General features: G+C 39.8%; 1 protein-coding gene across 1 annotated transcript in view; it reads left to right on the forward strand.

The window, feature by feature from the left end:
* The first annotated feature begins 1,249 nt into the window (after positions 1 to 1,249).
* The window catches only part of NAGPA (N-acetylglucosamine-1-phosphodiester alpha-N-acetylglucosaminidase), a 30,347-nt gene continuing 18,454 nt past the window's right edge, over positions 1,250 to 13,142 (forward strand). Inside the window, exons 1-5 of the mRNA XM_063449912.1 lie at positions 1,250 to 1,399; positions 3,461 to 3,946; positions 6,368 to 6,507; positions 8,393 to 8,501; positions 10,566 to 10,694. Coding sequence (XP_063305982.1) covers positions 1,251 to 1,399; positions 3,461 to 3,946; positions 6,368 to 6,507; positions 8,393 to 8,501; positions 10,566 to 10,694 — 1,013 coding nt within the window. The 5' untranslated portion in view covers position 1,250. The remainder of the gene's footprint in view (positions 1,400 to 3,460; positions 3,947 to 6,367; positions 6,508 to 8,392; positions 8,502 to 10,565; positions 10,695 to 13,142) is intronic.

A 13,142-nucleotide genomic window follows, 5' to 3' on the forward strand; every position in this document is an offset into this window, starting at 1 on the left:
TGCCGTGGTAACATGCGGCAACGCTCTGATTGGCCAGTTTTCACAAGACACATGGTCTGCAACTCTGCTCACTGCGGAGCTGCAGACTGATGTCTGCGATGGTGGCCGGGCAGCCAGGAGGGGCCTCGCACCCGGCGGCATACCGGGCAAGCCGCCGTGCCCCCTCCTGGTTTCGGGTCCTCGGTCACTGACTGAGGACCCGACACAGTCTGCCCACAGGCGGTTTAGGCAGCCGCGAGGCCCCAGCCAGTGCGAGGCCTTAGGCGGCCGCCTAATTAGAGAGCCGCCTCTGATTATACTCGGGGGAGTATTGTGAATATAGTTCTCCAATCCCCCAAACATGAAGGGGTAAACGAATCTCAGTTTAATGGGAGCCAGACTTGGCCTTACATGACAATCCTCATGCACGGGGTACGCCCACATGGATCTGATGGTAGACTTATTCACAACGTCACGTACATTTATACTAAATACTTTTCTAAGTGACAGATTTTGGTGAGACAGTTCTCATTTCAGGATCCTGTCCCAAAAGCGGGGCACCAGGGAATTATCCCCAGAAACCCATAGCATTAGACATGCTTGCACTACGCTAAGGGCACCAGGACTGCTGTGGCTGTACTCTCTGCATAGTTTGACCTTCATGGGGCTGACCTGTGCCAATAGCAGTTAGCCTGGCATGCATGCCTACTCTTGCACCATTTCTGGGGGGGTCCGCCTCTTTGGGCAGCACCAGTGATTTAGTTCATGTTACAGCCCTTTTCCCTTTTACGCAACTCATCAGTTTCCTGGTTCAAGAGATGTCAATTTGGGGGTATGCATTTCATGTGCTGCCCAAACACATGATAAAATGATGTCCACGAAAACATAGTGGCTATGTAAACCTTAATTACATGCGCACTTTAAAACAAATAATTTTGTGAACAAGTGTTCACATGTACAATCCAACCATAAGCATAGATCTAACTTATAAAGATCAAGTCTTTTTACAAGTAATTTAGCACACTATACCCATTTCTGTTTGTTTTTGGCATTCTAATAATTTCTAATTGGACTTTTACCCCTCGTGTAGAAGATTACTACAAGCCAATAAACATACCCAACTACACAGACTTGTTCCCCTTCTAGTTTAACTGACAAAACCCGTTCGTCCTCATTTAAAAAAAGTTTTAGTTCCCTTGCCCACCCTGAAGCTCGTCAGTGCCTTGTGCGCTCAAACCAGGAACTTGTCATGTGACTGATCAGAGCTCAACATGGCGGCGCCCAGGACTGATCAGGCTGCCTGTACAGCTCATTATAATAGTCGTGCCGGCTCATCAGGTTACGATGCAAGACGTGTTGGTCAGAAGAATATATTAAGGATCCTGTGGATTGTGCAGTCTTGGATCTGTGTTAGTGCCAGGTAAACAGGGGGGTTATAACTGTTCCTGTCCTCCCGTGCGCCTACACCTGTTCCTTGACTCAGCTGACTGATTGCTAAACATTACGTCCTCTAAATCGGGCTCACAGGATTTAGTACATGTTTTTACACTTTCTCTTTAATATAAGTATAGCCTTTGATTTATAGTCACAAACACCGTAAGACTAGAGAGTTTTTGTTTTTTTCAGTCAGTTTTAAAAATCACTTTTGATGTTCAGTCCTTTGTCATTCCAACTGTTGATTAAAGCGACACAGTCACGGGCACATGTGTTTTTTTTTTTTTTTAACCCCCTTTCCCGAGTCCCGACTCCACTACATCTCCCCGCCACTTCCTAAGCCCTCTCTGTATGGGTGTCAATATGACCCACATATTAGCATAAGGGAGATTGAAATCGCTATGCTGCAAGTAGGGGCATGTCTACTAAATAGTGAGCAGTCTGTGGCTTCTCACTGTTGTTAAAAAAAAAAAAAAAAAAAGCCCTACCCTTTTATTAAATGGCCCTATGGTGGGGCATCTATTAACTAGTGTCCCTCCCGAGCCCCAACCCGTTCCCCGCGAGTGGGGGCTATTAAACTAAACGGGGGACATAGGGCCCCGTTGCCTCCACCCATGACCTGCGTGTGGGAACCTTAAATTACAATGGGGGGGACCTATTGTCCACCCCGGCCCCCCACCAATGAGCAGCATGTTGGAGCCCTAAAAGACAATGGCTCCTGGCCTCCATCCATGAGCGGCGGGTGGTGGCCCTACATGACAATGGGGGAGAGACCTATTTTCCTCGCCCCCACCCATGAGCAGCGGTGGAGGCCCTAAAAGACAATAGAGGGACCTATTGTCCCCTCCTAGCCCCCACCCATGAGCGACGGGAGGTTGCTCTAAATGACAATGGGGGGGACCTCTTGTCGTCGTCCCCACCAGCCCCCACTTATGAGCGGGTGGGGATCCTAAATGACAAAAAAAAAATTATTCCCAGGTATTTCATTTTATTGTTTGGTGGGGGGGGGGGGGGGACTTTGCAGGAGAACTTAAGGCCATCTGTCTACCAGCTGAAGCTCAACAAAAGATGGGTGTTGCGACAGGACAATGACCCAAAGCATAGAAGTAAATCAACAACAGAATGGCTTAAACAGAAGAAAATATGCCTTCTGAAGTGGCCCAGTCAGAGTCCTGACCTCAACCCGATTGAGATGCTGTGGCCTGACCTCAAGAAAGCGATTCACACCTGACATCCCAAGAATATTGCTGAACTGAAACAGTTCTGTAAAGAGGAATGGTCAAGAATTACTCCTGAACGTTGTGCATGTCTGATCTGCAACTACAGGAAACGTTTGGTTGAAGTTATTGCTGCCAAAGGAGGTTCAACCAGTTATTAAATCCAAGGGTTCACATACTTTTTCCCCATGCACTGTGAATGTTTACATGGTGTGTTCAATAAAACATGGCAACATTTCATTCTTTGTGTGTTATTAGCTTAACCCCTTAAGGACACATGACATGTGTGACATGTCATGATTCCCTTTTATTCCAGAAGTTTGGTCCTTAAGGGGTTAGGCAGACTATGATTGTCTATTGTTGTGACTTAGAAGATGATCAGATCACATTTTATGACCAATTTGTGCAGAAATCCATATCATTCCAAAGGGTTCACATACATTTTCTTGCAACTGTATCTCCAAATGCAATACATAGAAGTGAGAAAAACCTAAAGTAATATTAAAGGAACATTCTTAGCATCAGAATCACTAAAACTCAATGTAGTAGTTTTGGTGATAAGGGCTTGTCCATGTATGCTGACAAATGTTAACACTGCCTTTTCTATGGAAAGGCTGTGTTTACATGTATCCATCCCTAAGCACAAGACTAGTGTGGTGTTGGACTAAAGCTACCACTTTTTTATTCAAGTTTATAGGGGGAGGGGGGCATAAATCTAAAAAGGCACCACTATAATCACTACATACACTACTTTTTTGCATTTAATTTTTGTTTTTTTTACCACAGTCTGAAAATTACACTACTAACATTTATTTTTTGTTTTTGTTTAGAAATTCCTTAGTTGATGATTTGTTATCACCATATCCTTTACTTTCTAAACATGGCCCAAGTCACAGTCATCGTGAAGTCAGAGACTGTCTACCTGTTGCTCATGGGAATACAACTTATGAAGTGTCGCCCAGTCATAATCGTTCCATGCTTCCAGTGGCTTCAACTAAAACATATGCATCAAACTTTCGTGTTGGCAACCAAACCAAAACTGTTCTTGGCCATTTTACTTTTATAAACAATCCTTTGAGAACTGTTTCAGTGCTAGAACCTGGTGGAGAGGGTGGCTGCAGTAAAAATGCTACAGAAACTGTTGAGGAAACTGTTAAGTCGACAAAATGCATTGTGGCCCAGAATGGTGGTTTCTTTAATACTGATACAGGAAGATGTCTTGGCAATATCGTGAGTAATGGAAAACTGATTCAAGATTCAGGAGGAATCCAAAATGCTCAGTTTGGTATCAGAGCAGATGGGACCATGGTGTTTGGGTAAGCATGTTACCAAAGCATTTGTAGCTCTTTAACCCCTTAAGGACCAAACTTCTGGAATAAAAGGGAATCATGACATGTCACACGTCATGTGTCCTTAAGGGGTTAAAAAAAATCCACATAACCAACTTTTAAACAGATATTTAGGGGAATCAGACACTCGTACTCCTATATGCCAAATTAGCCATGATATTCATGATGAATTGGAGTATTAGAGAACACTGTGCAAATACAAAGACATTATGATTACAATGATCAGGACTAGAAAGAAAACTACGTAACTTATAACAGACCAAGAAAACCAGTGTAGAACTTCTGCTAAATGCTAAAGCAAAACAATAAATAAAAACAATATATTTGTTACTTTTACACTGTTCAACCACAACATGAAAACCACTGACCGGTGAAGTGAATAACATTGATTATATCGTTACAGTGGCACCTGTCAAGGGGTGGCATATATTTGGCAGTAAGTGAGCAGTCCATTCTTGAACTTCAGGTATTAGAAGCAGGAAAAATGGGCAAGTGAAAACATCTGAGTGACTTTGACAAGGGACAAATAGTGATGGCTAGACAACTGGGTCAGAGCATCTCAAAAACTACAAGACTTGTGGGGTGTTCCTAGTATGCAATGGTTAGTACCTACCAAATGTGGTGCAAGGAAGGACAACTAATGAACCGGCATCAGGGTCATAAGCACCCAAGGCCCATTGATGCACGTGGGGAGCAAAAGATTACACAGAAGAGCTACTGCAGCACAAATTGCTGAAGAATGTAATGCTGGTCATGATAGAAAGGTGTCACCATGGGGCGAAGTAGCCGCAGACCGATCAGAGTGTTAAAAATGGCCTCTGTCCATCACCAAAAGCGGCTTCAATGGGAACGTGAGCGTTAGAACTGGACCATGGAGCAATAAAAGAAGATTGCCTGATCGGATGATGACAGCAGAATGAAGCGGAAGCAGTGTCATGCACTGGGCAATGTTCTTCTGGAAATCCTTGGATCCTGGTATTTATATGGATGCTACTTTGATACATACCACCTACCTAGAGATTATTGCAGACCACGCACACCCCTTCATGGCAATGGTGTTCTCTGATGGCAGTGGCCTCCTTCAGCAAAATAATGCACCCTTCCACCCTGCAAAAATTGTTAATGAATGGTTTGAGGAACATGACAAATTGTTCAAGGTGTTGCATTGGCCTTCTGATTTCCCCAGATCTCAATCTGATTGAGTGTTTGTGGGATGTGCTGGAAAAATAAGTCTGATTCATCGAGGCCCCCCTTGCAGGACTTAAAGGATCTGCTGCAAATGTCTCGGTGCTAGATACCACAGGACACGTTCATAGGTTTTGTGGAGTACATGCCTCAACACTTTAGAGCTGTTTTGGCAACACGAGAGGATCTAGACGATATTAGGCAGGTGATTTCAATGTTGTGGCTGATCAGTGTATATGTATTTTTTTACAGGTATTTAGAATGTCTAATAGCAAATAAAAAATATTGCAGATAAAAAATCGTAACTTACTAACAGTGACATTATAAGCAACTATAGATATGAAGTAAGGGTTACTGCAGTATGCAAAAAGCAGTTCCTATTGTGCTGCTGACACCTCACTCAGCAGCTCCAAACAGGGTAACCTCTGACAAAATAAAAAATGAGGGCATTGATACCAATTGCAGATGTGCACACCAAGTGCTACATACAAGTTTATTGAAGGACAGAAAGTACAAGCATTTCGGATTCTCCCCTTTCTCAATGCAAATCATGTGACATTTGTGTGTGCCATTATTAGCTATCGCTATACTGTGGTAAAACCGTTTACATTTTGGATGTTGCCGTGCAGGAAGTGTCTCCGTGCATATTGATGGCTTTAATTTCTTAAAATATTTGTGTGTGTGTGTGTGTGTGTGTGTGTGTGTGTATATATATATATATATATGTGTGTATATATATATATATATATATATAATATCCAACCTCTGGCACTCAACCTAAAACAAATTTATACACCCCGGGTGCTTCCCAGCAATAGTATAAACAAAAATGAAGACAGGAGCACTCTCTTGGATTTCCAAAATGTATTTCAAAAAATCACCACCTCTACATCAACGTTTCGACCCTTCTGGGTCTTTATCATCTTGATAAAGACCCAGAAGGGTCGAAATGTTGATGTAGACGTGGTGATTTTTTTGAAAGACATTTTGGAAATCCAAGAGTGCTCCTGTCTTCATTTATGTGTGTGTGTATGTATGTATGTATGTATGTATGTATGTGTATATATATATATATATATATATATATATACACACTTTTTTTTCTTCTTGACACTTTTTTACATTGTGCAGGAAAAAACTTTTTATGTATTTTTTTTTTATACAATCCTAATAGAAATATGATTTCTTTCTTTTTTTTTCTAGCTATCTTTCAGAAGAGCAAGTCTTAGATGAAAAAAATCCCTTTGTGCAGCTGCTAAGTGGAGTAGTGTGGCTGCTACGAAATGGAGAGATTTACATTGAGGAAAGCAAAGTTGCAGAGTGTGATAAAACTCAGAATACTGGTAAGGACAAACATTACATTTTAATTTCCAAATAGACACTTAAATCTTAAGTGGTACCCTTTTTTATTTTTTTATTCCTCATTGCAAAACCAATAGTTTTTCTATATCTGAAAATATTGACCAGAAAAAAAAACAATATTGTGTGCCCCTGGTGATAATTTCAATGTTTTCTTTGTACACTCTAATAGAACTAGCTAGATCCAGAGTTCAATTCAATACCCTAATAGAGGATCTTCATTTGCAAATGGTACATAAAAAGCATTTCAAAGGCAGCACATCAAATGAATGGATATGGTGTTCATTTGCTCCATACACTACTTGTTGGATCTTCTATTGGTAGTTTTCACTTCCTCATAGAAAATAACAATTGTAATTGCTTGACTATAGGTTCTCTTCTGTCTACCCCCTTCAGCATTGCAATTAGGGATCGACCGATATTGGTTATTCAGAGCCGATACCGATAATCTGGGAACCTTCAGGCCGATAGCTTACTGATATTCTGTACATTTACTGTTTTGAAAAAAAGAAAATATCTACACAAATCTACTGTTAACTGAACATGATTATTATTTCATTTTTTTTATTTTTATTAAGTGGTAAATGCACAAAATATACATGCCAGTCAGATTTGTTTTGTGTTTTCAAGAATGTTTGTGTGTAGTGGATGCACCACCACTTACCTGTCTATAGTGACCCCCCATTCACCTTAATATTCCTCTACCTTCTCTTTTAGTGATCCCCGCCTCTACCACATTTTTCCTTTTCCCTTCCCTCCCCTGTACCTTAGTGCCCTTCCTTAATGTTCCTTTCTCCCCCCCTAGTGTTCTTTTCCCTCCCCCCGCCTTATGGACGCGCCGGCCCACCTCATTATCGGTATTACCAGTGATTATCGGCTGATACCGATATTTACAAAAAACTGGAATATCAGCGATAATATCAGCTAAAAATAATAATTGGTAGATTCCTAATTGCAATATTAAAGTTAAAGAATGATTACTCACATCATTTCTGGTGCTTGGACTCCTCTGCTGAAGCCTCCAGCTCTTCCTTTTAATGAGACACTGAAAACGATCAGAATCAAGATTCACTTTGTTCTGGAGTAGGAAGCTCCTCTAATGGCTCAGGAAAACAATCACTAGAGGTGTATTTAACCTGCAATGTGATATTGTAGTTTCTACAAAAAGAAATTCAAAATGACAGAACCACTGCACCCAGAATATTGGAGCATACCTGTAGAAGGGTACTCTAGTCCTATTACATCTGAAAAAAGAATTATTAGGCATCATCTATTCTTAATGGAAACATATAGTACCAAAAATAACAATCGTACTATAGGTTCCCTTCTGACCCTTCCCCCCTCTTACAGAATGTTTGGGGCTGTCTTGTGTGAATTACTATGAAACACTGGGTATCGACGGTGCATTTTGCACGTTAGACCTGAAAGCCGTGAATCTCCCCTGTTTACATGAATTGGTAATTTTATATCTGGTTATATGATGCACAGTGTAGATAAAAGGGATGCTTTAGGCTCTAGAATCACATAATCTCATTGAAGTGATTATAGTACCTGGAGTCAGTAAATATGCCAAATTCCACAACATTGAGACAATTAACAGGTAGGAAAAATAATTCCTAATATGAGTGGAAAGTGTCAACATCACAGACTTTTTTTTTTTTTTCTATTAACGCAATCCCAAACGATTACTAGTGTCAATCAAGTTGGTCACACCAGCAAGTTTAGAGCAGCTAATAGTCCCTACAAACTCCTTCCTTCTCCTCAATTGATCCATGTACCTGACATGAATGATTTCAGAAGAAATTCTGTCTCCAAATCATCTCCCTATTTAATCTGAAAAATATTTGATTTCTAATTTTTCTTTTGCAGGTAGCTTTGATTACTTTGTTGATGTCGTGTCGGCAAGAACTGCAGTGGGACACGATAAGGATGGTCGACTTGTTTTGTTTCATGTAGACGGGCAGACAAATGCTAGAGGGTAAGGCTGTTTTCAATAATTCCTATTGTGCAAATTAAGCTTCTTGGAGAACAAGATCAGAAAAACAAATTGAAGTAAAATCTTTCTCACTTCACTAATGAAAATCCCAGGGGTGAATTTTTAATATATATTTCCTCCCTTTACTCTATAATATAGTTTTCTTTGCTCGGCTTAATTAAATATAATTCAAATTATATTTTGTCCCCTTTCCCTTTTGGGCAGGGAAGCATGGGTTACCTTTCAGGGCACCTCTGCATATTTTCGCCTTTTCATATATCAGCCTTTGGAAGATTTGATTGCTTAAAATAATTCACTTCATTCAGGAAAGACATAGAGAAGATCTAAAAGAACAAAGGCTGTTCGTTTTCTTTAAGGTCACCCAAAGGGAATGGAAAAATCCCAATTGGATTAGTTACTGAAGGTGGATGTTCCTGTTACTCATCTGGAACATAAAAGTATTACCCATATAAGGGACTCAGCCAGCTAGAAAGATCCAAATGAATAAGAAAGTGGAAAATTCCGTGTGCAGAACATTCCAATCTTCAGCTATACACAACAAAGGGTGTTGGGTAAAGTCTCTTGAACTGCCATGTCTAACACACGAAAATGTGTCTGAGCTCCTTGTCTTTTAAATTTGTTTCTGTGGGCAGAATTCTAACTGTTGAGCAGTGTGATAGCAAATGAGCAGAATCCTTCCAGGTGGGTGTTACGTCTGACTTGTTGTGATGTCAGCTGCCATGCGCTCTCTGAAGATGCCAAGAGATTCTGTTCCTCTCGATCTTGGAGATACCTAAACAGACCAACAATCCATTACATTCCCATGATGACGGTTTGGGAAACACATATATTCAAAACATGACAGTATGCTTATTGTTGTAGAGAATTTAATAAATCTTGCAATGTGGCATATGGGTCAGTAGGCAGGTAAGATTTTTTTTTTTTTTTTTTTTGTAGCATTTTCATAAATGTGAAAATGATTCTATAGAATAAGCGTTCATGTTCACGCTCCCCAAGTAAGTACTACTCCACAGTGAGTGTACAAAAAACCCTAGCTGAGCTAATAGATTTGTCAAACCCCTTGCTCACGGTGCCTAGAGAGATATCAGCTATGCCTCACTGATGATGCCTAACAAGGCTGAAACGATCGTCTGGGGTTGCTGTATCTCTCGTGCAGAGAGAACTTGCTGGCATTTCGGATCTGGACTGCCCGTATGGGTGGGACCAGTCTGATATGCTTCAGATATGTTCTCTCTGTAATGGCACAAGATGAGCTAAAACCAGCTTGAGTTCTGAGCGGGGACCCACTGAAGGGCAGGCTATTTCAGTTGCTGTCTGTTCTCAGAATACTCTTGCGACCCGTTTTTTGCTCAATATAAAAACTTGCATTACCTAACTGCAAACTGTTTCATATGCAGTAATATGTTGTTGATATCATAAAAATGTCTAAGAGAAATAAACATTTAAAAAGAAATGGAACATGTCACTACCACCCTTAATTTGATAATAAGGGAACTGCAAGAAAGAAGTTTTCTTTCCCCTCCAAGATTGGCATAAGCATCCTAAATAACATTTATTCATTTATTTTTTAACAAGATGCAAGAATCTACAACAGCACGGTGTATCAAAACTTGGAATAATGCTTAGAGGAATACCTATATCTGAACTAAGAGAAGGTAGATCAAAAAGGGGGTTGGGGGGAATCCGTGGAATAAATATTTTGCCCATTTCAAACTTCATCTCGTCTTCTCATAAGAACAGACTAATTTGAGAACACAAATGCAGGGTGCATCTATTACGTGTTTTTTTAGGTTCTGTGTGAAAAAGAATTATCTGCAATTTCCGATGGCAGTTTCTTGGATTTTACTTGCTTGGAAGTTTTAACTTGTGTCTCAAACTTACATTCTCATAATAATGATTTTTAGAATGTTTTCGAATCTTGACCGTTTTCACTGCAATCGTAAATGTTACCACATTGTGAGTTACAAAAGCAGAAACACATTAAATGTTCTTAATAGGTGCAAACAAATGCTTCAGGATTAACATTATGTTGTCATTTCTGTTTAGCCTGAGCCTTCATGAAGTGGCCACATTCTTAAAAGAACAAGGTGTTATTAATGCTATCAACCTAGATGGTGGTGGATCAGCTACCCTGGTTATAAATGGAACAATCGCTAATTATCCATCTGATCACTGGTATGTATTAAAGTTAATGTAAACTTTGTGAAAAGTGTAAGTTGTTTTCCCTTTCTTTATCTCAAACAAACTAAATTCAAACAAATGTTATTTTATTTTAATTATTCAGCTCAGATATATCCATTTCTAGCGCACTTTAGAATAAATATGATGATTTTTTTTAATTGGCATATTAATTGCATTGGACTTTCTTTAAAATGTCAACATATTCAAACGTTTTACTTAAACAGTAGGGACATTTAAACATTAAATATGTCTGTGAAATCTCAATAAAAATTGTGTTCGCCACTAGTCACTGTTGGTGGTCAATGTCATAGGCAATACCTTCCTATAAGAACCTGCTATACATAAGCAAAAGGACCCCATTACGTTTGGACGTCTAATGGGGTTTAAAAAAAAAAAATTAAAATTCTAGTTTCAGTAATGCACAAATATGATGGTATTCTGAGTGTTGACTACACTTCTGATAAGGGGGAAAAATCAAGAGTTACAGAGTCATATTCTGTCCAGTTACAATATACATACAGTTTTCAGCTAGCCGGATGTACTCTGCAACAAAGGTCACAGATCCCAAAAAAAACCAACCAACCAACCAACCTGTTACTGAAATCATCCATCCATCAAAAAAAAAAAAAAACCTCACCCATTAACTGTTTTTGTTCAACCATAATGCTAAATGGTTCAAAAAAACCTCACCCATTAACTGTTTTTGTTCAACCATAATGTTAAATGGTTCTCTTTAATTGCCCCCATAAATATTATGTTTGGTTTTTAAAGGCACATTATTGGCACTATAACCATATTATCTAATTGTATTGGGTGTAGGCCCTGGAGTTCCCTGGCACTGTCCTTCCATTCAGTGTTAAACCATTTTCGAGCAGTTTATTACAGAATGAGGATGACTGGCTTCTCACGGCTGTGCTCCCAATGAAGTATTGGCTAAGATAGAGATTACACACTTCCTTGAAGCCATACCGATTCATACCTGCAATGAGCACAGCTTAACCCCTTAAGGACACATGACGTGTGTGACACGTCATTATTCCATTTTATTCCAGAAGTTTGGTCCTTAAGGGGTTAAAGGGACAGTATAGCCACCAAAACAACTTAACCATAATTAAGCAGTTTTGGTGTATAGAACATGCCTCTGAAGTCTCACTGCTCAAATCTCTGCCATTTAGGCGTTAAATCACTTTTGTTTCTGTTTACGCAGCTCTAGCCACACCTTCCCTGGCTGAGACTGGCACAGCCTGCATGTAACTTATTTTTATTTCTTGCTCTGTAAATAGAACTTTAATTACATACATGAGGCTCCTGCAAGGTCTTATCTCTTGCTCTGTTAATAGCGGATAAGAAATTCTAAATTTACATAGAATTTGCTATAAAGGAAGTGTAAACCTTAGATTAATTCTTACAGGAAGTGTGTAGGAAGGCTGTGCAAGTCACATGCAGGGAGGTGTGACAGGGCTCCATAAACAAAATGATATAACTCCTAAATGGCTGAGAATTGTTTGGGTGACTATAGTGTCCCTTTAATCTGGTCATTTGACACTCAGATAATCACAGCTGTCTGTTGCTGCATAGGCTAATGCTTTCTCGTTAGTTTAAGCAGCACAGAGAGGATGGCTTGCTGGGTCTCTTGTTATTAAAGCCGTTTAACACTGACTGAAAGGACTGTGCTAGGGGGCTCCTTACACTATAACCACTTCAATGAGATGAAACCGTTATGATGTCTAGTGTGGCCCTTTAAATGACACGGATTTTCTTTAATATCCTATATGTATACCTGACACAACATTGAAATGGTTATTCACCAAAGTCTGACTAGCCCTTTACCGAATGGAGCAAAACTATTCGGCTACAGACCCCTTCGGACTGCAAAATCCAGACATTGTTCACAATATTTAACATTGTAAAGATATTGTATTGCAGTCAGAACAAATGCCACCTAATGGCTTAAATCTGGACTGAATTAATTAAACCCTGAATTAAAGCTTCAAATCCAGCCCTGGACTAAAAATATCTGAATTATTTGCCTGCTGCACTGGGCAAACCCTCTGAGACATAAAAAAACACTCCCATATTACTGTCGACTGGCCAAAATCTAAGTAAATAAAAAGCTTCTGAGAGTCAATAAGACTCCCATATTACTGTAAGGAAGGTTTTAAACCTCCCTATTCCCCCACCTGCCATGCAGCCAGCAGGTGCAGGCTATTATAATATACTAGTTTTTAAATGGGAATTGCTGGAATCTTCTGGGGGCTCAGAGTTCCCTCCCCAAATCGGTGCCAGGTTGCAACTATGTCCCCTCCAATGCTAAGTTTTACATTGCAAAAAGAGTATGGGTACTTCACTCAGACCACTTCATTAAGATTAAGTGTTCTGGTTGCCTTCGATGTCCATTTAATATAGATATACATTAATTCCAGTGACAAATTTCATTTAACA

The sequence above is a fragment of the Pelobates fuscus genome, chromosome 1 (assembly GCF_036172605.1).
Source record: "Pelobates fuscus isolate aPelFus1 chromosome 1, aPelFus1.pri, whole genome shotgun sequence".
Taxonomy (NCBI): Eukaryota; Metazoa; Chordata; class Amphibia; order Anura; family Pelobatidae; genus Pelobates; species Pelobates fuscus.